At 41.2% G+C, this 26,852-nt stretch overlaps 1 protein-coding gene across 4 annotated transcripts in view; it reads right to left on the bottom strand.

Moving 5' to 3' along the window:
- Positions 1-26,852, bottom strand: part of NOL4 (nucleolar protein 4) — a 216,999-nt gene that overhangs the window by 132,178 nt on the left and 57,969 nt on the right. For all 4 annotated transcript variants that reach the window (XM_059707375.1, XM_059707378.1, XM_059707376.1 and 1 more), the window contains 3 exons: positions 23,784-23,895; positions 22,814-22,926; positions 19,522-19,654 (listed from right to left, as the gene is read on the bottom strand). In XM_059707375.1, coding sequence (XP_059563358.1) covers positions 19,522-19,654; positions 22,814-22,926; positions 23,784-23,895 — 358 coding nt within the window. The remainder of the gene's footprint in view (positions 1-19,521; positions 19,655-22,813; positions 22,927-23,783; positions 23,896-26,852) is intronic.

The raw sequence follows: 26,852 nt of genomic DNA, 5'->3' as shown, positions 1-26,852 counted from the left end.
AAGAACAGTATGCTATATACGCCAGGTCCCTTGAAACATATGCTGTGCAGATGTTTCTTTCCTGCAGCGACTGTGTCAGGCAGCAAGGATGGACCGGCTTCCGGCAAATGTGGACAATTATTAATTTTAAAAATTATCAATTCTTTAAAAAAAACCCTATATTTCTGATTTTATTCTAAAAAAAAGCAGTTGTAATAGTTCTTCCTTTCTCTCATATACAGGATTTCGTGTTTTAGTTTATATAGTTAGGCTTTCTTTTGTTAGAATATTAAATCCAAGATGACGGGTCTCTTGTCTGCCTGTTTTATTGCTATGGGGCCAGCAGGTAAATGTCTGGTTCAGAGTGAGGACACAGTAACTGAGAAATGGCTGAATTACTCTTGAACCCAATGTACTGATCACTGTCAGTCTTTTAAATCATATTTATGAAATGCTTCCGGAAGTAGTAAGTGAAAAAAGTTGTTTTGTTTCTTATATCATTTTGATCACAGTTGAACAAAGAGAGAGAAGGGATGACCTCATGTAGATTTCACTGTGACCTTGGCCCAGGAGGCATGGCCGAAGCGAGACAGATTCTAAAACGTCGAAAGCCTGTTCTCCTGTGCGCTTCTCCCCCAGTCTGAACAGTTCACAGGTGGATGCTGTGTGAGGCTGGGCAGTGAGTGTGTTCTACTATGAATGTACGCACACTACTGCTTCCCTATTCGTGTGGATGCTTGAAATCGTTTGTATATAGTTTGTACACACACACACACACACACACACACACACACACACACATCCCAAATATGCAAGAAATTACGACAAAGCTTCCCAGATAGTAGATGGTAAGTTAAATGTAGGTATTCATCCACAGCTGTAAGAGTTTTGTTTTAAGGGCTGTGTATTATTTTAATTTTGATTGGGATGGGGACCTAAGACCCTCCCAAAGGCACACTGGCACAATTTAATGTCCCCTGACCGGTGAGTGAAGTAGGCGCTGCAGCGGGGCAGAGAGGAGCACAGCACCCGGGGTGCCCGGGCAAACCTCAGGAACCTGGCTTCGGGCACACGCTGCTGCCTCTTGTCAGGTCCATTATAGAAGATGCCCGCTCCTCTGCTCCTCAGCAGGGGGCAGCCTTGCACCCGCGCCTGTGGCTGGCAGAGCAGAGCCTGACCTGGCACCAGCCCTCACTCGCCCGGGGCCAGCAGCCTCTGCGGGGTGCACAGACTTCGGTTCACACACAAGCACCGCAGCGGTGGAGCCGCTGCCGGCCGCCTCCTCATCCTTCCAGCAGCAGGGCCTGTTCTGCTCGCTCAGAAGGCCATCCTGGATGGAGTAAAACGTTACCTAGCAACACCTGGCAAACACATGTACATGGGCTACCTGGGCCGAACGGAAGGGAAGTCGGCCTTTGCTCCTGCCTCCTAGGTAGAGTGATGTCTGAAAATAAAGCCAGGGGCAGCTCACTGAGTGTTCCAGAAGCCCGGCCAGCGTGGCTCAGTGGTTGAGCTCGACCTATGAACCAGGAGGTCATGGTTCAATGCCCCATCAGGGCACATGCCCGGGTTGTGGGCTCCATCCCCAGGGTGAGGCGTGCAGGAGTCAGCTGATCAATGTTTCTCCCTCAGTATTGATGTTTCTATCTCCCTCTCCCTTTCCTTCCCTCTCTGAAATCAATAAAAATATATTTTAAAAAATAAATAAGCATTCCAAAAAACGTAGATACAGTGTTTCCTTAAATTCCGATTGTTTCCCTTATTGCAAATGTATTCATAATAATTTGGCTAATGAGGCAAGGAATCCCAGAACTGACACATTTCCCTTCCTCCTCTTCCATACAAGATGGCACCATGTTTCCAGGGTCACTCTTCACCTTTGCGAGATGAGGGGCTGGAGCTGGAGTAGAGTGAGAGGAGGAGGAACGTGACTTTCCTAAGCTGGGACTCTGCCAAGTACTGTGGGTGCAGGAGAGCCTGGACTACATGGTTACATTAATTCTTCAAATGCCACCTGTGCTCCAAGAGGGAGACAGACTGTCCCGGGAACAGCATGTACCGAGTTCCTCCTAAGCACAGGGTTCGGAGATGAGCACCTTAATTCTTGCACACAGATTTCAACTGCTGCCTTTTTTTATATATATACAAAGATGTAACATGGCAAATCATGTTGAATAGCGCAGTAACATTTCATACTTTCAAGGTCCTTAGACACAAAATTTCTGCATAATGTTGGCTAGCAACATGTATTATTTCTAACAAAATAGAAGGCGGCTGTTTTTAGCAACGGGACTGAACAAGGTGTTAGTCCTTGAATGGTGAACTCTGCTTACATCTGATTTGCATGTGCATTGCAAACTCCCTGAGGTACATTCACAAGTCGAAGTAAAAATGTGCAAGAGCAGGTATTAAATTCTGGCTTTAGAATTAAATGGAATTCATATGGCCCACGGAATAAAAAGCAAGATGGACATTTATTGTGAGCTAATACATGTGTGCGTGAATTAAGTGATCAACGCCCACCAACCACTTCCGAGTTGTTTTCCTCAGTTAAAAGTCATGAGACAGTATTTAAACACAACTTGAGAGGAAAACAACAAAACCTAAAACTAAACAAAACAAACCCAAACAAACAAAATTCAAGAAACTACCACATACCCTTAATTTTATGTGGAATTTAAAGTTCGCAGAATGAAAGATACATACAACAAAGGAGAAGAAATTCACTTAAATTCACATGAAAGTGTCCATTTCAAATATTTGTAGAAATGAAGGATGTTGGCAGAAATCTGATATCAGTAGACCTCTAGTGGTCACTACAGCAATCGATGATTTTACTGTTTTTCATTACTGCCTCCTTCAACATAAAACAAAGTATGTAAGTTTCCACAATATTACTTCCACAACAACTCTGCAAATAGTAGCAAATAGCCACTCATGTCTTTGGAAAAACATAAATAAAATAAACTAACTTCCAAAGTTGGTTGACCACAAACTACCAAATAAATATATTCTATTATGTTTACACTTGGGGAATAAAAGCCTTTATGAAAAAAAGGATCCAATGTATATCTGTGTTTACTTGAAGCATTGTAGCATTTGCTTGAAGCCAATATGTTTCTGTCTAAACTTAAAGATGGGAGCAATAAATACCTGAGTACCCTTGCAATGGAGGTAGTAAGTACCCGTTTTCTCTTTACATGAGAATGAAACGAATGTCATTTTTGGAGGAGGATGGTCATAAGCTTCACAGCATTGGTCGCCATAGAAACTCACACTGGGTGGACTGAAGCTGGATTCTAATTGAAAGTGGAAATGTCTCAGGTGAAGTTAATTTCCTTCTTCTAGATTCAAGGCATTGTTTTTAATGACTAGAGGCCCGGTGCACGAAATTTTGTGCACTGGACAGGGGGAGGTGCCTCAGCCCAGCCTGAGCCCTCTTGCCATCCTGGACCCCTTGGGGGATGCACTGGGTCTAAGCTGACACGCAAACATCCCTCTCACAGTCTGGGACCCCTCGCTGCTGTGCTTGCCAGCTGTGAGCCTGGCTTCTGGCTAAGCAGCGCTCCCCCTGTGGAAGTGCACTGACCACCAGGGGGCAGCTCTTGTGTTGAGCGTCTGCCTCCTGGTGGTCAGTGCGCATCATAGCGACCGGTCGTTCTGCCGTCTGGTCAATTTGCATATGAGCCTTTTGTTATATAGGATGGCTTTTGTCTAGAGAGACAACTGGCAAAACGCAAAGGATGCCTTCAAGCAGCATCACTCTTCAAGCAGCACCAGATGTTGAGGGTACAGAACAACTCCAACGAGACAGTGACACACTCTCCGTGACATCACTGAACAATGTGTTCCTTTGCTGCGTCTGATCAAATACTAGTAATTCGTCTGAACGTTAAGTGCAGAGGGTCAAACACTTAGTAAGTTGTATTCAATACAACTGTGTAGATATAGTAACAAACCAATATGACAGTCGGTAATTCAGTAATTACTCACATGGTGTCAAACATCGAGCATGCTTTTGGAACATGTGTCTTCATCGGGAGGGCTATTTCCAAATGCCTAAGGGTCCCTTGTAAAGAATACAGGCTGTCGATGAGCCTGCTTTCTATTTTCCTACAAGAATTCAAAAAGGAGGAAAATTGACCCGGATGGTAAGTTGAAGGGAATGTGAAGGTGGCTTAGAAATGCTAACTTCTTGGTTCTGCCCAAATTTACTGCTGATTACTAATGATGTTTGCTTTCCATATAGGACTGGTGTAAATTGACACGGTCACTGATTCAAGGATACAAAAAAGAGGGCATTTCCCCTTTTTAATTGAATTCAGTTTATTTGCCTCACTTCCAGTAGGGAGGGCCATTTATGTCAGATTGAGATGATTTGGTCATTTCCAGTGAAAACTCAGCCTTTTTTGTAAACTAGTAAGGTTCTAATCACCACCAGCTGGTCGAGTCTCCTTCTCCCTGGCAGCTTCAGGGCCGGCATGTCCAGTGGAGCTTGGGAAGGGGAGGGGAAAGGGGAGGCACAGTTTATTCTCTCCTCACGGTCCTACAGGGATGAGCAGCCTCCTCATCTGAGGTCGGTCCTTGCTGAATTGGCTGATGACCCTGCCAGGGATTCCAGGTGAAAGATTCAGGACTTCTCATCCCACCCACGGAACCTCTTCCTGCTGCTGGCTGCCATCCCCTCCCAGGCGGGGTGTCCGTCCTCCTCCTACCTCAGTGCCTCCTGCGAGTTAGTCTATGGCAGCCTTCAGGTGCCATGTCGGACACGGGCATCTCCCTACGAGGTCTGCAGTCTTCCTGCCCACACCTGGGTGATGAGACCCACACCCACTCAGATCCGTTACCCTTCATGCCTGTTCCAATTAGCCTGCTGCCCTGCCCCGGCCGCCACACATCTCCCAGAGAACCCTGCAGCTCATCTCTCTAATTGCTCTTCCTCACATACATAGAGTGGGATTGTTAACTTCCCCAGGGAGGGGGAAAAAAAAAGTTCTAATGTAATTATGCATTCTGGTCCTTTCTATAATGTATGCGTTCAGGCCTCCAGGCCTGTGCTCCTATTCAAGGTCAATTTCTTAGCATTACGTTCTATGTCTGGATCTTGCCAGTCAAAGCCAAGGCTTTCAACATGCAGACCTATGCTCTTGACTTTAAAGTATGTTCTTAAGCACTCAAAATCCAAGCAATTGATTTTTTTCTTTCTATACCATGCTTAGCCCGAGGGCAGGCCGTGGACTCTGCTAGAAAGATGTGGCCGCAGAAGTAAGACAATTTGAAAAACAAAGCACACATTGCTCATCAGAAGATTGCTCCATTGTACCTTCCCAGTTCACAAAGCACAGGGCCTTTGCACATGCCGTGCTGGAGTGCTCTTCTTGCTGCTGTCCATCTGGGAGCTGCCCTTCCCCCTCTGATCTCTGTCCCTTCTCCTGAGAGGCATGTCCAGCTCCGCCAGGCTAATCGGCGTCTCTGCCATCCTCTCTATTGAGGCTCTTTGCAGTCACAGTGCTTGTCACAATTTGCAGTGATAAATGTCATTTTGTGTCCCGCCCCACCTGACCATGTATCCATGTGAACAGTGTAGGCCCCTTTTATGCTCTGCACACTGCTACATTTCCAGCACTTCGTATAATTCTGGTACCTAGTGTGGTCAATAAATATTGTGTGCAAATGACTATGTCATCTTATTGGTTCCTGTCGTAGACTCTGTGATGTTCATAAGGGAAATATTACCCTTAATTGAAAATAGAGGACTAAGGTATGTGAAATTGTTACCAGAGAAATCAGTGGGCCAGATTTTCCAGACATGAGTGGGAGCGGGATTCTTGGGGTGCAGCTGAGACAAGCACTTTCAGAAGCACCCCCGGGAGAATGAGATGTGGTAGAGGGCTTATTTGTGTGGAGTTACATTCCTCGGATTGCAAAGTCCAGGCCCCTTAACCTGGCCCTGCACGAGGGGCAGCTGTGGATTCAGCAAACCAAGAGGAGGGCCAGTGCCCGGAGCTTCCCTTCCGTGTAGCAGCGTCGTTATTTAAGTCCGTTAGCCACTCTGTGGGTCCCACACAGCCTGAGCCACGTGGTGAATGCAGGGGAGTGTGCCCTGCGGCAGGACTCGGGCACAGACTGCGAGCCAGGAGCCAAGGGAGGACAGGGCGCTCCTTTGCTCAGAAGTTTAAATGTCAGGTTTCATGCCCTTGCAGCGGCCACGCCCATTCTGGCCAACTGCCTGTTCCCAGGTGTGACTGACAGCCCAGCACCTGCCCACATCACTCAGACTTTAAGGGGCATGTGTCTAAGCTGCCTTGTCCATGCCCTTCCCACATCGATCAGCAGGGAACAGCTGGAGAGCGTTAATGCAGCTTTTTGACGAAGCTGCATAAATGTACGCATACATTCTCTAGTTCTCCCGTTATTTCTTTCCTGCTGAGTAATAACTGGGTTATTACGATGGTATCGACATGGCAGGCAGCAGGTTACACAGACCATGTCACAGAACTGGGATCTAAACGTCGGTTCTGTGACCCTGGGCCACGGCCGTCCATTGTGTCATGTCCTTGCTCACGGTCAGCTTCAGCAACAGTTTGGAATCTGCTTTGCTTAGCAAGTGAAAGCATTGGAACCACTTGCTGAACAAGTTAAAACATTTTAGTAGCAAAAAAACAGCATGATTTAAAAGACAGAAAATAAAAGACAGCATTTAACTTTGAAATGAGAATAATATGTGACTCAAAAGACAACTTTGATTATTAAACTATACGAGAGTTACCATAACATCACCTCAATAGGGTAAGAAATTCTTTTCAAAAGAAAGTCAAAATACCTGTTAATCTGAAAGTCATTTATAAAATTGTCTTACACAGAATAATACGTTGTAGTCTACTTTTTAAGTAGGAGCAGGCTCTTATCTATAGACGCTAATGCAGAAGCTGGCCTATTTACAGACTAGCTGATCAGCCCTGTTAAAACATGCAAACATTCATAACCATTACACAAAGAACATGCCAGCTGCTAACTGGTTCTACGACTCACCCCTCAATTCACCAAATATAGGTTCTCAAAGCTACAACATCTTGCAAGCATTTAATAAACTTTATTGGTCTAGTTTTGTTCTTTTCACAAATGTAAGTAATTTCAATTTACAATATTAGAATTTTCTTTTGAAGTTTGATGTTCTCTTTCATTTTGAAAGTTTGCTCACGTTTGAGTAGGGCTGATTATCCCATTATTATATACATTTACTGAATCTGGGTAATTTCCACATTAAGCACCCATTACTAGTATTTTAAGATGTTTTTACAAGATTAACATGACGACCATTATCATATAAAGTATGCTGTTTTAAGGCATGTGACTTAAATAATTGTTATTTCAAAATAGCCTATTCATCTGAATGCTTTATGAAAAAAAATAATGCCCTTTATATTTATAAAAAAGGGTATAACCTTTATTGTTATTTCACATAGAGAAAGCTGAAATGTTATACAAAAGCAAAAAGCTTATAAAATTAGATAAATCGGTATTGTCGTGAGCGGATAGTTATAAATAAAAAGTGTTTTGTTTTATTTCCTTCTCCCAAAGCTGTCTTATTATTTAGAGTAAAGCCCAGTAAAATAAAATGAGATGACTCAAAATAATTAATGCAGTACAGGAGGTCAATCGCAATTCCCTCTTGTCCTTTCCATACAGGGAAAGAAGCGGGGAAATGAAAGAAATTGTCAAAAGTCAATTACACATTTAACAGATAAAAGGAAATATGAATTTTAAACATAGGGTAATGATTGTCCAGAGACGTTATTGAAATAAACAGAATTTAAATATGCTACTCCTGTGTTAGAAAGCTAGATGAAACCAACAGATTTCAATGGCAAGAAACAATCATTCCTTCATTGACAATGCAGACACAGAGAGAGATGTGCATGAGAAGAGGCAAGTATGGCGGGACATCTATAAGTAGCTATGACAGACAGTGCAGAAAGCATGGGGATACTAAAAAATTAGCCAGAATATTAATTCTCTGTGTAGGAAATATGAACATGATGGGAGGCTGGACGTGGATGGCATGAAATAAGGTGTGTGAGCAAGCATAGCTACAAAGCATAACAAATGCAAGGGTGCAGGGGTGGGCTGTGGCAACTGAGCAACTCCTCTTTACAGACATAGCTCCGGACCCAGATGCCCGTGCCCCAATCCTGTTGGTACCACTCAGCAGTTGGGTGATGCCACGCCAGTTGCTTAGCCTCAGTGTCCTCATCTATACCATAAAAACAGTCCTACTTCATAGGATTATTGTGAAAACCTGAAAAGGTAATTCCTGGGACAGTCCCTGGCCTACAGGAAGCAATCATCGTCGCCTAGCCTCGCTTTGGGTTGGAAGTATCCTAAAAGAATTTGATTTTAGATGGCTGGCTCTAGATGAGGATGTAGATGTGCTCACCAATTCTAAAACAGAATTCTGCACATGACATTCTAAGCGACTGCTGATGCCGCTGGTGGGCATGGGAGAGCCAGCGTGTCCTCACTGAGAGCAGGGGGGAACGCTGGACCGGTGCTCACGGTGCTATTCCCACGGACCTGTCATGCTAAGTTGATCTTTCTTGATTACTTTAGCATGGATTTGAACAAAGAGAGAGGTAAACAGTGATGAGCACTATTTTTTTATTCTATGATGGTAGAATCTGTTCTCCAAGATACTGTTACAACAATATGTTAGTGAATAAATCTCCATAATGAGAGACGAGCTGATGAATGATATGCCAAAGCTTTAAGGATGTTGCTATTGAACAAGTCCTAAGAAACCTGCCAGTATCTAAGAATCTCAGCATAAATTTTATGAAAAGCACTTGAAGGAAAATAATCATTATTTTTTTAAAAAAAAATACTCTCTCCCCCCACATACTCACACATGCATATATATGTGCATACATATGTACACACATACACTCAGGAAAGAATAAGGGACAACTGTTCTTATTATGTTCATAAAGAAGAGAGGGGGAAGCGTTCCTTTTACATTTTAGCTGTAGCCGCAAGCCTTTGGGTTGACCACAGTTTCTTACCAAAGGAATGGAAGATTGGCGGCAAAAACATGGCAGAGGATGACTCGGGATGATTCCTGCAGTCAAGCCTGGAGGAAGAGTAGGGAGTCTGCTCTGTCAGGAACACCCCGCTTTCTAAGCACTCCTCAGATGCGCACCTCGGAAGCAAAGTGGCTCTTTACAGATGGGAAGAGCTGGCTGGGAGATGGAGGGGGGTCTCCATCATTAAAAACACTTAAAACAATTGAGAGACCTGTAGGAAATTATGGAATCCCATTTCACTTTCTGTTTTTTAAAATATATTTCTGTTGATTTCAGAGAGGAAGGGAGAAGGAGAGAGATAAAAACATCAATGATGAGAGAGAATCACTGATTGGCTGCCCCTGCATGCCCCACACTGGGAATCGAACCCACAACCCAGGCACGTGCCCTGACGGGGAATAGAACTGTGACCTCCTGGTTCAAAGGTCGATGCTCAACCGCTGAGCCACGCCGGCCCGGCCCATTTTCCTTTTCAAAGGAACGTGTTTTGTCCAGACAAAGACAACGGAAAATGCTCTAGGTGAGACAGGGCATCCTGAGAGGGTGAGTACTCCCAGCAACTGGAGCTGGAATGAACCTCAGAGGCTTAGCTGGGCTTCTGACTCACAGATGCAGAAATGGTTGCTTAACGATGTTAATAATCTATATATAGAAAAGCCTAAGCGACAGTTCTACCGTTCGACCATTTGACCGATAGCTATGACGCACACTGACTACCAGGAGGCAGACGCTCAATGCACAGGCATGGGAACATGGAACAGTCTGATGAATCTCAGAGGGAGGGGGGGAGTGGGAAGGGTGGGAAGAAATTAACCAAAGATCTTATACACATACTAGAGGTCAGGTGCACGGATTCGTGCACCAGTGGGGGCCCTCAGCCTAGCCTGCGCCCTCTCGCAATCTGGGACCCTTCAGGGGATGTTGGAGAGCTGGTTTCAGCCGGATCCCCACAGGCCAGGCCAAGGGACCCACTGGTGCACGAATCCATGCAGCGGGCCTCTAGTTCCTAAATAAGGCTGCAGAGCTAGTCATGGCAGAGCTGGGACAGAAAACCAGGACTCAAGATTTAAAGTGAAGTGTCTTCCTGCTGCCTTCTTAATGCATTTACTTCAAATCTCAAAGCGACTTCCTGGTCCCATTGCTCCTGAGTGGCTCTGGGAGGCAGACAAGGGAGACACACAGGCTGCAGGGCTCCAAAGTGACATGGGAAAAGGACAGCATATTCCTTCATGGCAAGGATGCCCCTACCTATCTAACGTCTGGCAAGAAAAGAAATACTGAGTGCACTTTCACCACAGAAGCAGCAGGTGGGGAAGGGAGTCCAAAACACTATTTCAATTCAAAAGCTGTATTTTACTACCTCAAACACTGTGTGGCTTCAGAAGCAGTGTGCAAGAATGCCGAGGGCTACTGCTTCCTGCCCCCAAGGCGCTCCCCGGCGGATGAAGAAGTGAGACCGATAACAAAATTATGAAACTCGGAATCTATGATAATAAAAGTGTAATATGCAAATTGACCGAACAGCTGAACAGAGGAATGACCAGACGACATTCCGGACAAAGCCAGGGCTGCGAGGCCCAAGGCAGCCACGGCTGTAAAGGCCTACTCTTGCACGAATATCGTGCCCCGGGCCTCTAGTTTACAATAAAAATCCTTCCATCTGCTTTCTTTAATACCCTCTGACAGCTCTTTTTTTCTTCTTCTTTTTTTTTTTTTTTTAATCAACCTACCATGAAATGGTTGATAAAAGAAAACTTAGCAAATAAAAATTTTTATGGTCAATGTAGACCCATTTTGCAGCTGATTTATCTCTAATGCAACACCAACTTCAAAGCCCCATCCAACATTGAAATTCTGTTGCCTAAAGGCTAACGCTGTGCTTTTCTTAAACACGCTGCCCGCTCTCGCAACAACAAAGTTGTAAAGAAACACAGCAAGGTGTTGACTTCACAGTGGGAGTTTACAAAGGCCAGCCAGGTGACGTGCAACAAACAAACCGGTGGCTGAGATGTTCAAATTGGGAACATGAGAGTGGTTCTGATTCTATAATGCAGCTGGATATGTGAATTTATAGGTTCAAAATTTATTTGGCCCTGACCAGTGTGGCATAGTTGGTTGGGCGTTGTCCACACGCACCGAAAGGTTGTGGGTTCATTAATCCCCCATCAGGGCACATGACCTGGTTGTGGTCTCCACCGGTCATAGGTAGGGGGCAGCCAATCCACGTTTCCCTCTCACATCGAAGTTTCTCTTCCTCTCCTTTCCTCTCCTTTCCTCTCTAAAATCCAATAAAATAATGTTTATTTGGGACTAAATGCTCAAAACACATTTTCTAACATCTCTCGTATGGATTCTTAATCTTATTTATTATCAGATCGACAAAATTTCATATTAAAGGATAAAAGGATCTAGTGTCTGCTACTTGGTTCTAGTAGGATTTTGGTATTTCCTTGAGGTGCTGAAACACTGACCATTAAATCCATGCAGTCATTCCTGGACCAGCGAACACTATCATGAGGATAATGTCAAACCACAGAGCAATACCTCAAAAGCAAGAACCAGCCCAGAAGAAAAACTCACAATTAATCTGATACCCTTCACTGACCAGACTAGATTCTCTAAGACAAGCCTGGAACCTAGACGAATCCCCACAAAAGCTTTTTAAATAAATCCAAAACTTCAGCTTCTTTTTTCAATTCTTATGATTTATATGTAAGCTAAGTAGTTATTTATTCTACTTTTGGAAACAGAGAATTACTACTTAACCCTTTCAAATGATTGAATACACAAATAGTCTACACAATATTGCAAAAGAATTTAGCAATCAAAATTTCCTCTAATTCATAGTAACTTTCCTTTAATTATTATAATACTTATAAAGATACTTTATATTTTTGCAAATTCTGATGTATAATTATTTATAGAATCATGAAAATAAAGCTTTATAAAAGTTTCATCAGTGTATCTACCTCAACTCAGAATAATTAATTCAATTAATTTATTATGCAAATTATTTCTCAATCTGGCATTAGAGCAACTGGAATTAAGAAAAAGGAGCAGCATGCTATTATTTTCAAGTATTTTAAAAACAGAAGTACATGCAACTTAAAAACTGAGAACAATAACACTGTTAAAAACAGACGCAATTTTTTGTTTTTGCATAAATTAAATTTATGCAAAAACAAAAAACCACATTATTTTAGTCATTTTGCTTTATGCGAAATTTCCTATGCAATTAGAAACCATTAAAGGAAAAGAAAGTTGTAGAACAAAGAAAATGTCTTAGATAAGAAAGTATAACCTCAGTAGGAAATTTGGTGTTCAGCCTAAAAAAACTTTAATAGTGTTTCTAATTAAAACTCACCATCATAAAAAATTAACCACTAGATTTAATTTCCTATTAAGTATACTGTTTTACATCATTTTTATTAAAAACATGTTTTATTAGATTTTCCAACTAAATTAAATGGTGAATAGTTGCTTTTATTGCTGGTTTATATGCTTTAATAAATACTTGAACGTATCCTATTCAGTTAAATTAGATGTAATTTTAGTCACAAACATACTTTTACTAAAATTTTATTTGCATATAGAAGGAGCAGTAAAAGAGTATTATGTGTTTGTGTGTGTGTTCTTAAATTAAATCCCATGTGTACAATAATCAGATAGATAAGACTGCAAACAAAATGTAAAATATATTAGAAGGGTATTTTTAAAAGCATTGAAGAACTGCAGTACATGGCAATTGTCATAACTAAGAAAACAGTATTACCTGAAACCCATATAAACATGCATATTAATCCTCACTCAGGTAAATGCAGAAGGTAACACTGGCCAAATTAGCATTTGAGCATGAACTACACCTACATGACTCAATACCCTGTAGACAGCTGCCATCTTGGCACTCCAAAACTGTCAAGTAGAAATATGAGGAATGTCTTCAAAAGAATGGTCTGGAACACTGGCTCCATGCTTTTTCCCACATGACTGTCAGTCATCCCATCTGAGATGGGTCCCTTAAATCTGTGTGTGTGTGTGTGTCTGTGTGTCTGTGTGTGTTTTAAGTTCCCAACGTAGGAGTCTATGCTCAGCATATAATCTACATTAGGACAGAAGAAAAAGTGAAACTCCCACCACCACATCTCTTTCCCCACTTACTCATCTCACAACTAAATCACTATTTTTAATTTACTTCCTTCTTTTCCCACTCCAAAGAAGACTACAGTTGTTTTACAAGTGCACAAGTTAAGGCATACAGGACATACCAGTGCATGTACCATTGTTCTGAAACAGAAATATTTCCCAATTTCATAAACATTTTGCTTTCACATTCTTCATGTTGCAGCACTTTAAGTTACTTGAGAGCGTGACAATTTTGTATTGTTCAACTTAATATGTCACATTCATGCCCCTCCCCCCGTAACCTCATTGTGTGGTTCACTGTAGAGTTCAATAGTAATTGTTGAATGAGTAATGAAATATTGGGCCTCTCAACACTTTCCCTTGCCTAAGTATACTCAAGACTCCAACTAAGATACTTTTTAGAGTCATTTCTCTGAGTGGGGCAATCTGTCTCCATTTTGGCTAACCAGCCATTATGCTCAATTAATATTTGACAAAGGAGGCAAGAGCATACAATAGAGTCACAACAGTCTCTTCAATAAATGGTGTTGGGAAAATTGGACAGATACATGCAAAAAAATGAAACTAGACCACCAACTAGACACCATACACAAAAATAAACTCAAAATGGATAAAAAACTTAAACGTAAAATGGGAAACCATGAAAATCTTAGAAGAACCTATAGGCAGCAAAATCTCAGACATATCTTTACTGAAACAGTTCCTAGGTCAATGGAAACTAAGGAGAAAATAAACAAATGGGACTACATCAAAATAAAAAGCTTCTGCACAGCAAAAGAAACCATCAACAACATAAGAAAGCCCACTGCATGGGGGAACATATTTGCCAAAGTTATATCCAATAAGGGCCTAATCTCCAAAATTTATAGGGCACTCATACTTCTTAACAAAAGGAAGATAAACAATCCAATCAAAAAAGTTGGCAAAGGACTTAAATAGACACTTTTCGAAAGTGAACATAGAGAGGGCCAGGATGCATATGAAAACACTGTCAAAGTCACTAGTCATCCCAGAAATGCAAATCAAAAGGACAATGAGATACCATCTCGCACCTGTCAGAATGGCTACCCTCAACAAATCAACAACTGACAAGTGCTGGTGAGGATGTGGAGAAAAAGGAACCCTCGTGCACTGCTGGTGGGAATGCAGACTGGTGTGGAAAATAGTATGGCGTTTCCTCAAAAAGTTAAAAATGGAACTCCCAATTTGACCCAATAATCCCAGGTTTAGGACTTCTAGGACTATATCCCAAGAAACCAAAAACACCAATTAGAAAGGATATATGCACCCCTATGTTCATAGCAGCACAATTTACCATAGCTAAGACTTGGAAACAGCCTAACTGCCCATCCACATATGAGTGGATTAAAAATCTGTGGTACATCTACACAATGGAATACTATGCTGCTGTATAAAAGAAGGAATTCTTACCATTTGCAACAGCATGGATGGAACTGGAGAGCATTATGCTAAGTGAAATAAGCCAGTAGGAAAAAGATAAATATCACATGATCTCACTCATTTGTGGAATATAACGAACAACTTAAACTGATGAACAAAAATAGAGCCATAGACATAGAAGCATTAAACAGACCGTCAAACTTTAGAGGGAAGGCAGGGGAGGGTGGAGGTGGGGGGTAAGAGATCAACCAAAGAACTTGTATGCATGCATATGAGCATAACCAATAGACACAGACACTAGGGGGGTGAAGGCATATGCTAGGGGGTGGGGTGCCAGGGGAAGGTCAATGGGGGAAAAAAGGAGACATATGTAATACTATACCGTATGTAATACTTTAAACAATAAAGAATTAAAAATAATAATCAATTAACAATATTTTTTTAGCTTCTCCATGCTCCCACAAATTTCTAGGACCTGGGATTTAAAGACAAAAGCTTAAGCGGCAACATTTCTACGTACAATACATTGAAATGAGTGGCAGAACAAGCACACTTCCAACCTGTTGAACCTGTGAGTACAGAGCACCCTTAAGCATTTGATCCTTGGACTGCTCTTGGGAATTCCGCGAAATGACGCGCAGCCCCGCACACAGGGGAGCCGATTTCACAGACGACCCCTTCATTCCACAGGGCTGCGAGCACCTCGTTCACACGTTTATAAGCGAAGCAAGAGATTATACAACCTTTAAGAACGTTTAACCTCAAGGCATTATTTTACGTCTCCAGAGAACCTTTTAAATAGCTTAACATATTTTACTTAATGTTTTAAAATACTCCCTCTGCCTTTTCTGTGCATTTTTTTGAGTTTCTGTTTTTATTGAGTAAAGGAAGCACTATAAACTTAAAATAAGCAACATTCGCTAAGTATTATGCATCAATCTTGAAGCATTCTTCTCTAAATTTTTCATTCCAGTCTGTCTTTTTGTTCTTTACCTGGTTATCTAGCCTGCTAGCAAGACATTTCCCTTCTTTTCCTCCCGGGCCCCTGCATACAGGCAACATACAGGGTTGGGCAAAGGGAGGTTTCTAGTTGCTTGTATGAGAAGTAATACAGTAAGTAATAAGTAATAAACAAGAATAAACTGTTTCACATACAGCTGTAAACCTATTTTTGCTGACCTATGTGTCGTTATGAAGCTTATGTTATGAAGTCTTATATCTCTAATATGATGTCTATTTTATATTCGTTCTTTCCCTTGATATTAAATAGACTGCAAATCTTTATAACCATAGGAAGGTGAAAACTGGAAAAAAAAATGTTTTTTACTCTGCATTTTATATGGTGTCCAATAAAGACATTGTTCTAACTACCTGTGTTATGATGACTAGGAAGGATTCTTTAAAATCACAAGATGATATTTCAATTTCTTTAAAATAACAAATTAATTATGTAGTGTTAAAAAATAGAACTCCCTTATTTAACTTTTACAATTTAATGTTGTTCAGTCCCTATTTAGACCTAGCACCCAAATTCTCCACTCTGATTTGAGAAAGAGGCATAAACTAAAAGTTTTACCTCTATGAATTCTTGTTTTTGGTAAGCAGGAATTTTCTCACATTGGTTAGATGAAGTCTAATCAAAAGTGAATGTCACCATATATATTTTTATTCCTGTAGATAGTATGTTACTTAACGGTAGGGACGATGTCTTATTTTTTGTTTTGTTTTTGTTTTTGCTCACCATTATATATACATATTTTAGCTTGCAGAAAACTCTAAGAGAAAGATAATATTACATGAGCAATAGTGCAAGTTATATGAACCTCTCTCTATAAAATAATGACAAAATCTTCTGAGTATGTACACATGTCTATGTGCCTGTGTGTTTAAGTAGAGAGGAAAATAAGGAATGACACAGGAGTTTGTCACTGAGGGTGCACCTGTCAGGGGAAAGGAGAGAAAAAAGAAGCACCGAAAATATGTAAAACTCACATCACAAATCATGATTATGGTGGAAAGTTATCTTTGAATCATGTAAATAATGCATCACTTAAGAACTATCTCACATGAAGAAACTAAAAGGAAATCAAAAGCATAAGATATATTAATTAATATGGTATTTGCATTTTAGAAGAAAAACAGCTAATAGGTAAAAATAATATGGTTTCACACAGTGATAAGTCCTCTGAAAACATTAGGATTTGGGTAACAGATAGGGAAGATAATCTTGAGGTCAGGAAAGCTATCAGGGCCCGGAGAGGATTGAAAGCCACAGGCTCCATGTGATTATCTGGAGCAGCCGTGGACAAACTATGGCCCGCGGGCCGGATCCGGCCCGTTTGCAATGAATAAAACTAAAAAAAATAAAGACCGTACCCTTTTATGTCATGATGTTTACTTTGAATTTATATTAGTTCACACAAACACTCCATCCATGCTTTTGTTCCGGCCCTCCGGTCCAGTTTAAGAACCCATTGTGGCCCTCGAGTCAAAAAGTTTGCCCACCCCTGATCTGGAGAGTGGTGTGGAGGAGAGAGAGGAGCTGTGCCCTAGAGCACTCCAGCATTCGGAGATTAGGATGTGGGAAGGAATGCACAGAGGGGAGCGAGGGAGAGGCCCACCAGGAAACAAAGGGTGTGTTTTCCTTTAAAGTCAGTGTTGAAGATGAGGAATAGGTCTGACCAATGAATCAGGCAACACGAAGACTGTAGGTGATATTCACAAAAGCAAGTAAAGCAGAGGGGTGAGGATGTCTACCTGAGATGAGCCCCCCCCCGCCACCCCCCCCCCCAAAAAAAAAAGTAGAGGCGAGGAAGCGGAGATGCTGAGGCCACTCTTTCACTCTTTCAATGCGTTTCACTGTGAAGAGCTATGGGAAGGTGCCGAGAAATGCAATGAATGGAAGGACAAAATGGGATCCGCAGGCTTTCTAAAGAGGATGTTCATTATACCACGTTTATATGATCATGGAAAACCTGTGATGCAGGAGAAAGAAGAGATGATTTCAAGAGAAAACTCAATGAGGAGTAGGAGGAAAAGGCATTTAAACTATAAGGAAAGGCTTAGCTTAGGTTGGAGAAGAAACAATTAGATATTGTTTATCCCTGAGGCACACATCCATATATGATGAGAAAGGGCGCTCTCCGCAGAGCACATAATACTGGAAGGTATTCCACTACGTTTTATTAAAATCGTGTAGGTTTAAATCACACCCGTGGTCCCTAGCCAAAGATCCACACTGGCAGTTCCAATCGAGAAAACCATGAATTTACACCATGACATTTTCTTGTTATTTAAATTCTCCAAAGTTATAGGCTAAACAAGATAATGGTATAAACACATAAAATACATGAACAAGTATCAATAGCAAGAAATACATATATATTTTTCAGTTATTCTATTATCCCAGTGAAATGTAATTTCCATTCAAAATCCAACTCTGAACAAGTCTACATATATTAGAAGAAAAGCGATAGTTCATATCTAAACCAGAGCTTCATTCTTAGAAAGTTCCCATACAGATGTGTCCTTCCTACTACTCTAGCTACTCTACTCTGTGGCAAATAAGGTGCAATTTTAAAAGCACTGATCAATGCACTCCTAACTTATGCCAACAAACATCAGCATCTTTTAAACTCATCTGTAGTGGGAAAAAGAAACTCCCTGCCTATTGTTGGATGTTTTACATGCTTAAAACTAGAGCTTTCTTAAACCTTGACAATACAAGCACAACGCTAATAGCAGCTAGAAATTCAGCAACACATATTTTGCAACCAGTGTTTCTTTTCTTTTCTTTTTTTTTAATTGATTTCAAAGAGGAAAGGAGAGGGCGAGGGAAATAGAAACATCAATGATGAGAATCACTGATCGGCTGCCTCCTGCGCGCCCCACACTGGGGATTGAGCCCGCAAGCTTAGCATGTGCCCTGATTGGGAATCAAACTGTGACCTCCTGGTTCATAGGTCAGTGCTCAACCACTGAGCCACACCGGTCTGGTGCAAGGAAATATTTTTATTTCCCATCTACAGATGTAGGCACAAAATTATACGGTCACAGAAAATTCATGTAAACTCATTAAAAGAATAAAAAACCGATGTTGAGTAAAATTGGCCAGTTTCCTTCTATTTATAACTCTTAATTTTAATCCATAATTACCCAAGTAATACATTTACTTACATGTATGACTTCAAACGTACAAAGACAAAAATCTACAAAGATAGTTTTTAAAGATCTCTGGAAATATTAGACCTTAAGTGTCTTAACTACCAAGTGTACTTTCTCTGCATATCCAGCTTTCTTTCTGTCAGGAACAATGGGGTGATGCAGGAATCTTCAATGGGCCAAGGAAAATAAGGGGTCACCATGGGGAAGGGGGTCCATGGGGGAAAAGTGGGACATCTGTAATGCTTTCAACAATCACGATAAATATTTTTAAAAAGACATCATGATCTTTCTTCCCTGTACTGAGTAAAGGAGCTCAATTTCCCAGCGAAAATCGTCTTACCCAGCAAAATCACTCCAGTAAAATCATCTTTTTATGTCAACCGTTCTTAGTTACCACCTTGTCTTTAGTGAAATGAAAAATCCAAATTACCCATATGATCATATTTAAACTCTTAATTTAGTCAGAAGAATATTGGCCTGAGAAACCACAGCTAGAAACCCAGAGGAGTTCAGGCAGAACATGGGCAAGCTTGGACTTTCACAACGAACATCTGTTTCGGAATCAGTCTAACTCCCCACTTTTAAACCCCAAAATAATAAACTGGGTAATACAACCTGAGGACACAGAGAAGTCCCCTCAGAAACAGATAAGGAGTTGACACAAGAGTAAGAGGCAGTTGTTTTACTACAGTCTGACTCGGTTGTTGTTGTTGCTTTTTGCGTGGGTATGTGTTGTTCAACTTAAAGGGCTTACCGTCTTGCTGGCCTTGAAGAGCCTGGGGACTCTGCACTCTTTCCTCAAGATTGGAGCTGAGATCAGAGTTCACAGCCGACATCCGCGTGGAATCGCTCATATCAAATTCGTCACTTTCTATTGAGCTCTCATCCTGCAAATGATTTTAAAACATCATCAGCAAGATTACAATATTATACATTTACATAGTAGCCATTTTATCAGTAGGGTCAATTAGAGTTTAGTCAGTACTTTTACAGAACTCAGTGAAATATGTTACACATTAATAGATACTTGAAATAACAAATAATGGAATAATTTCTCCTATTAAGGAATTGCAAGACTTGTGAAGATGCAAGCAATGTATCTATGTACGGGCAGATTTCTAAGGTAAAATAATGTGTTTGGTCTGGCCGGTGTGGCTCAGTGGTTGAGCCTGGACCTATGAATCGAGAGATCATCGTTCAATGCCTGGGTTGCGGCTTGATCCCCAGTGTGGGGCATTCAGGAGGCAGCCAATCAATGATTGATGTTACTATCTCTCCCCTCCTCCTTTCCTCTCTGAAATCAATAAAAATATATTTTAAAAACAAGGAAATAAAATTATATGTTTAGGGAGGATTAGAGTTGGGGATTTATTCTGAATTACAAAAGAATGGATTTTTTTTAAAATTAGCATAAAACTTCCTAAAGAGTCAATCACAAAACATAGCATAAAGAGAAATACATTTCGATTTTAAAAATGCAAAAATCTTAGATTGCAATTAAAATAAAAAACCAAAATACCTTAACCAAAAAGTACTCATTGGCAAACAGGAAGTGGGCTCTAGTAATAGACAAACTTGCATGCCAGATTCAAAGGCCACGTTGCTGGGAGGAAGACAGCCTAGCACATCAGTCCCTTCCTTACAAGGGAATGACATGGCACTGCAACCACAAAGCGGGGGTCTAGGTGAAGTGTGAAAGATGCACGTGCCAAATGCCAGTTCACCAAAACCTGTCCGATATTAAACAACCTCTAAAACAGTTCACAGTAGACGTCGCACTGAAGGAAACCCCTTTTGGAGAACTGGCTTTTGGACAAATGGTGTGCTTATGTAGACAGGAAGGCCTGGGAAACCTGTGTAAAATATAGTAAATATTTCATTGAAATCACTAGGCTTGACTCTCAGTTGTAAATGTCTGATGTGAAAGTTTCACATTACTATAATAGTTAATAGTGGCAGTGCGGCTCTGTATGTTGCAAACACCAGTCTTTATATTTGTTCACTCACTTCATCTTCATCACAACTATGAGTTGGGCACCAGGATTCATCCAATTTTACAGACTGAGAAATTGAGGAACAGAGCAGGCAAAATGGTGTCAATTTATTTACTGTTTATCTCCTTCATCTACAAGAGTATCAGTTACATAGAAGGTACTCAATAAATATTGAGTTTATCATAATTTAAATACAACTGATCAGAAAAGACCATCTCACATGAATGTCATTTTAACATGACTTAACTTCCTTAATGACCTTTCTGTCTTTCAATAGTTACAACTGCTAAAATTTTTAAATAATCTCATCATTTATCTGCATATTTTTAAAGACAATGTACATCTAATTTGGCACTTCAAAATTTAAGGATAAGAATTTTTTTTCCTCATCTAGTTATAAATTTGAAAGAATCCAATTCCTTTTTGTGAAATATTTATGATTTTTTAGAAGCCAGAAGGGATCAGCATAGGTGAGGTTTATTGTTGGTACAAAGTTGATCTTACTTAATGGCCTAGAAATAAACATGTCAACATCTAAATGAGCTTTCTACAAGCACTTGGACAGCTCTAACTAGTTAATGAGATTGAAAATATTTTTTCAATTATGTGATGAATCATGGGAATCATTTTTCCAATCTCAGGATGGGTTGACATTGATATTTTATTAATTGCTGCTCACGACTTTAACCGAATAATTTTATTATAATTTTATTTAATCATTTACATAGAGCCATCTGGTAATATGGAATCTGACATTACTATTGCAGTTAATCCAGAAATTCTTATAGAGTGTACCTGTGTAGTCTTTGAGATAAAACAATTTTATAAATATAGTTTTGAAATTAAATCTGCTCAGATAAAGAAAACCAAAAATTTAATTTGAATTTTATAAAGTTAGCTCAACAAAGTAATTTTAAAAGAATGTAATAATACTTCACCAAATAATGCTATATTTGAAGAATAAATATTTAATCGCATTCCTGTTACAGTGAAATTTCAAAGAAGAGAGAATGTATTAGCCAGGGAAATTATTCTGAATATAGATAATCTAAATATGTTTATCTGTTAATGGTTGCTAACTAGTTAATAAGGACTTACTAGGCCCATACTATATGTCTTTTAGGAAATATACACAGGGTATATATACAACTTGGTCCCTGCCTTTGAGATACTTCAACTAAACTTGAGAGTTAATTAGCATTCGAGAGAGTATGCAACAAGTGCACATTTTGTGTCTAGTACATGCCAACAAGAACATTGCAAGATTGTTACTATACAAATTAAGTAGAATAATTTGAAACATCAAAACACCTCTAAGAAGAAGACTCACTACAAATTGTCTCTAGAAAATGCATAGAAGACGACAAATACATAGAATGGTCAGGTGAGATATAACTTTAAAATATATGTAAGATTTGCCCTAATAGGCTTGCTCAGTGGATAGAGGGTCAGCCTGTGGACTGAAGGGTCCCAGGTTCGATTCTGGTCAAGGGCACATGCCTGGGTTGCCGGCTTGTTCCCCAGTAGGGGGTGTGCAGGAGGCAGCCAATCAATGATTCTCTCTCATCATTCATGTTTCCATCTCTCTCCTTCTCCCTTCCTCTCTGAAATCAATAAAGAAATATATTTTAAAAAATTAAAAAATAAATAAAATATATGCAAGATTTGGATGGCAGAGAAATAACTATATTTGAAATAGCTATTAAGTTAACTTTTCTGATTTCCAGACAAAGTAGCCTTAGTGTTAAAGGCTTGGACACTCATTCACTTGGGATACTTCCCCTGAAGTTTCTAGCACTTTACCACGGCGAGCTCCACGGAGCTCATTAAGGAAAATGAACCTTCTTGGGAATGAACAAATTCCCACCTGGCGCTAAGACAGGTTTGTTAAAACAGGGAATCTCCATGGTCTTCGTCCGTGCAATCCTGGTGACCTGCCTTTCATTAAGAAATAAACTACCACCTTCGACCTGCCAGGGCGCTCAGTAAGACAGTCATGGCTATCCAACGCCATCCCGACGTGTGATCACGGACAGGGGGTTTCCGCGTTACCTCGTCTTGCTGGGAGCTGAGCAGCTGCAGTTTCATGTGCTTCATGTAGGCCATGGTGATGGGCATGTTGTAGTCAATCATGCTGGTCACCAAAGAGGGAGGCTTCCCATGATCTGCAAGGAAACACAGTGAACGGGTAATGAACGGGCCCTGCATTCCGCCTGCACTTTCAGAACGACTCCACTTGCTCACCTGGAAATAAGACCCCAGAGAGCAAGTGTTTCGGAGACTGCAAGCATCAGAGAAAATTGTAAAATAACTGGAGTCTCTTGAAAGGTGTCGTGCGACCAATTCGCACTCTAGGTAAACTACTTATTTCTAACTTCGGGGGGGCTTTTGCTAGCCTGGGTAACAATGAGTGAAGGCAGTCTAGTAATTAAGCACAATTACTTGTACATTTGCATTTCTCTTTTGCGGTAAACTTACTTAATCTATGTACTCGCTCTTTTGTTTTTTTGCCAGTCTACTTATTCATCCTCAAATAACCTAGCCTAAATGTATATTTGAGATTAATTTCATCTGAGAATTGTATAGATTAGGAAAATAAGCCTAGCTAGGTCTTAAGGAAAGCTGAAGCCTGGTTACAATTTGTTTGTAAGAATTTCCAACGAAGGGGCTCCATACCGCTCATCACTTAGAAACAAGGAGCTGGCAGGCTTAAAAGGACACCAAAGGAACGTCCCTTTCCTTGCGAATATGTCTGAACTGCCACCAAATACACACCGTACGTCAATGTTAAAGCATTATTTTAGAAAAAATTGTTTTTCACAGTCAACGCTGTCTTTATTCTGAGAGCGGGCACTGAACTGCCCTGTAGGTCGATACTCAAAGCTCCCTGCGTCCCCCTGGACTAGATGAGATGAGGTACTTGTCCAACTGCTTCAGTCCACCACGTTCCCATTAGAACGCGAGGGGCAGATGGCCACTGTGCATAAAACCCCTTCAAGCTCCCTATCTGACCCCGCGCTACCTTTGTGATCGCTTCCGTCGGGGTTTAAGTGCATTCTTTTCTGGCACTCGGAGCAGCTCATGAGGAACCGCGTCACCGCCTCTCTGGGTAGGAAGGCATAGCTCTCTGAAATCTGCAAGGGCACACAAAAGAGGAGCGTGAGCACACAGGCCGACCCGGCGCAACTCGACAGAGATGATCACTGTATTCCCAAATAAGACGCATTATTCCATAGCGGCAGGGAGCACAATGGAAGCATGCACTGCGTACCATGCATCATTTCCAGAAATATCTATCCAGCTTGGTTGCGTGTCTCGTAATCATAGTTAACAAGGTGAGGTGGAGGGAAAAACCACCACATCGGAATGGATGTCTGTTTCTATTTCTCCATTTCTTTTAGTAAGAACAATCACAGTGTACAGATGTTCTTGTGACTTTTCCTTATTAAAAATTGCCAACACTGTTTTTAAAAGTTACAGCTAGCATCAGCAAGATTTTATCCAATTGTACATATATATTTTAAAATTTTGCCCCAAGTAGAAACAATAAACTTTGAATTTTGCGTTAATTAGCCTTTCTTCATTATTGCTTTTCATAATATTGTCAGTGAAAATGAAGAGAATGCTCACCGCCCTCATGTATTTATTCACGGCAGTGAATCATCCCATCCACAGAAAATGACACACTTGGAAATGCATCTGGCCACCTATTGTGTTACTTTATCTGTTTTTTATCATGTTTGTCCCCAATAGCTCCCAGTACAGAGCAAGCTTTCCCTCCGCCCTGCACAGAGCTCCTGTTGCCAGATCTATGATCTAGAGCCAAGTTAGACATCAATTCTCCTGTCTTTATGTTTTTAAATATTAACTTTCCAAAAACCAACCTAGTTCTCTTGTCAAAGCAAAGAATTTCTGAAGTGAAACGGATAGACTGTTCAATATTCCTAAACAAAAGTTAATGCTGACTCAGTGCTACTAAAAAGTCAGATACAAGGCACTAGTTTTCCGCCATGGCACTAGCACTGGTGCATGAAATATGAGATAACCAGACAACAAATAAGATGCAAATTAGCTGAAACTGGTTTGGCTCAGTGGATAGAGCATCGGCCTGCGGACTGAAAGGTCCCAGGTTCGATTCCGGTCAAGGGCAGGTACCTGGGTTGCAGGCACATCCCCGGTGGGGGATGTGCAGGAGGCGGCTGGTCGATGTTTCTCTCTCATGGATGTTTCTGACTATCTCTCTCCCTTCCTCGCTGTAAAAAATCAATAAAATATATTTTTTTTAAAAAAGATGCAAAGTAGGCGCAAATGCCACAGACAATGTCTCAGTTGCATAATGACTGTTGTGAACACTAATATATTTTAAGTTTGTAGAAAGGAAAAAAAATATGCACCTCATGTATCATTGAATACAATTCCGTTAATGGTGACGAGGTTAACTTCTGCTTCTCCACGCTGCAGAAGCTCAGCACTGGGAGGCCCTGCACGTTCAGACCTAGAATTGTACGCCATATCTTCCCTGAACTTAATATTAAAACTAGTTTACGTCACTTAGCCTGGCCCTTGGACTCTCAGGGAAAGAAGCCATGAGCATGACAGAGAGATAGGGATGAGTCTATAATTAGAATCTACCAGGGATGATCTGTATACAGGTAATTACATTTCACTTTACTAGAATCGGAAGTATGAAACTTTGATTTGTAATATGATTATCACTTGTAAATTAAGAGGTCCAGGTTTAAAAAAAATGTCTTCGTATTATACAAGAAAATGTGGAAGAAAAGGCAGAAAAATTTGGAAGTATTTCATCAAACTATTTCATGTCAGCTATCCTAATATATAAAAAGCCAGGGGCCATCACGACCGAAACAACCAGACAGACGACCGAATGCTGCGTGGGGCGACCAGGCCAGCAGGGGGTTAGTGAGGGACGACCAAACGACTGCACAGCAGGCTGCGTGGGGTGACCAGGACAGCGGGGGGAGGGGGGACGCAGTTGGGGGTGACCAGACTGCGGGGGGGGGGGCAGTTGGGGGTGACCAGGCCAGGGGGCAGAGGTGGTTAGGGGTGATCAGGCTGGCGGTGGGGGGGCAGTTAGGGGTGATCCGGCAGGCAGGCAGATGAGCAGTTAGGAGTCAGCCGTCTCGGATTGTGAGAGGGATGTCTGACTGCTGATTCTCTACACACATGCATGCACACACACGAATTCCTATTCATTTATTATGCAGAAAGAACTAACACCTTTGTCTGACTTATCTGACTAGAGGTCATTTTTTTCAGTCTCTCTGGAGGTCTATATTACCATAGTGCTAAGTAAAAACAAAACTTATGATGCATTCCCAGTCCTTATCCTTTATTTTTTTAAGTTACATGGAAATAATGGGCTGAGCAGTCAATTCATTAACAAATAAGGTTTGAGAAGAAGGCTCCTTTCGTTTTCATAGAGGATTTCTATTGAACCTTTCCTCGCCTTACATAAAAGAGAAATCTTCCACGGAAGGAAGGCAGGACAGCGATGGGGTTGGAGAGATGCCCCATTGGCTGCCGTGGTCCTGCTGCGCCCCACCGTCTGCCCCATCTGTTTCCACTGCTGATGAAGCACTTGTACAGGAACCCCCTCAGGACACATTTATGATGGCCCCTGTCTTGGGACCATTATTCATCACACTGCATGTCCCTTATAGTTCTACTGAGAAACAAGTACCTGTAATGGTTACAAATATCTATGAACTGTGCGCATGAACTAATATAAGGTCCCACTTTGCATCTTAGAAAAGATGCTCAGCAAGTATCCCACCACGTTGCTCTCTGCGGTGGAATTCTGCATAGTGTTTGGCATGCTACTATCCGTTACACATGTGGGTGAGGGCTCTTAGGTGAGTGTGGTTTCCTTGGTGTTCAATCCATTTAATGGGGAGACCTGCCTCAGCTTCTCGCTCTCCTCAGGTCTTTTCTCCCCCACCTCACACTCGCTGGGCCCACCCACCCCCACAGCTTCTCAGGTACCCGGAGGAGAAGCCCCCCAGACAGGCGCTCCTCGTCTCCCACTGCATCTGAAACAATATTTCTCCTGCCCTGGAGGTGAAGAGGG

This window comes from Myotis daubentonii, chromosome 8 (genome assembly GCF_963259705.1).
Source record: "Myotis daubentonii chromosome 8, mMyoDau2.1, whole genome shotgun sequence".
NCBI classification, from domain to species: Eukaryota; Metazoa; Chordata; class Mammalia; order Chiroptera; family Vespertilionidae; genus Myotis; species Myotis daubentonii.
The sequence above is the reverse complement of the archived record's forward strand: the minus strand, read 5'-3'. Positions and strand labels throughout refer to the sequence as shown.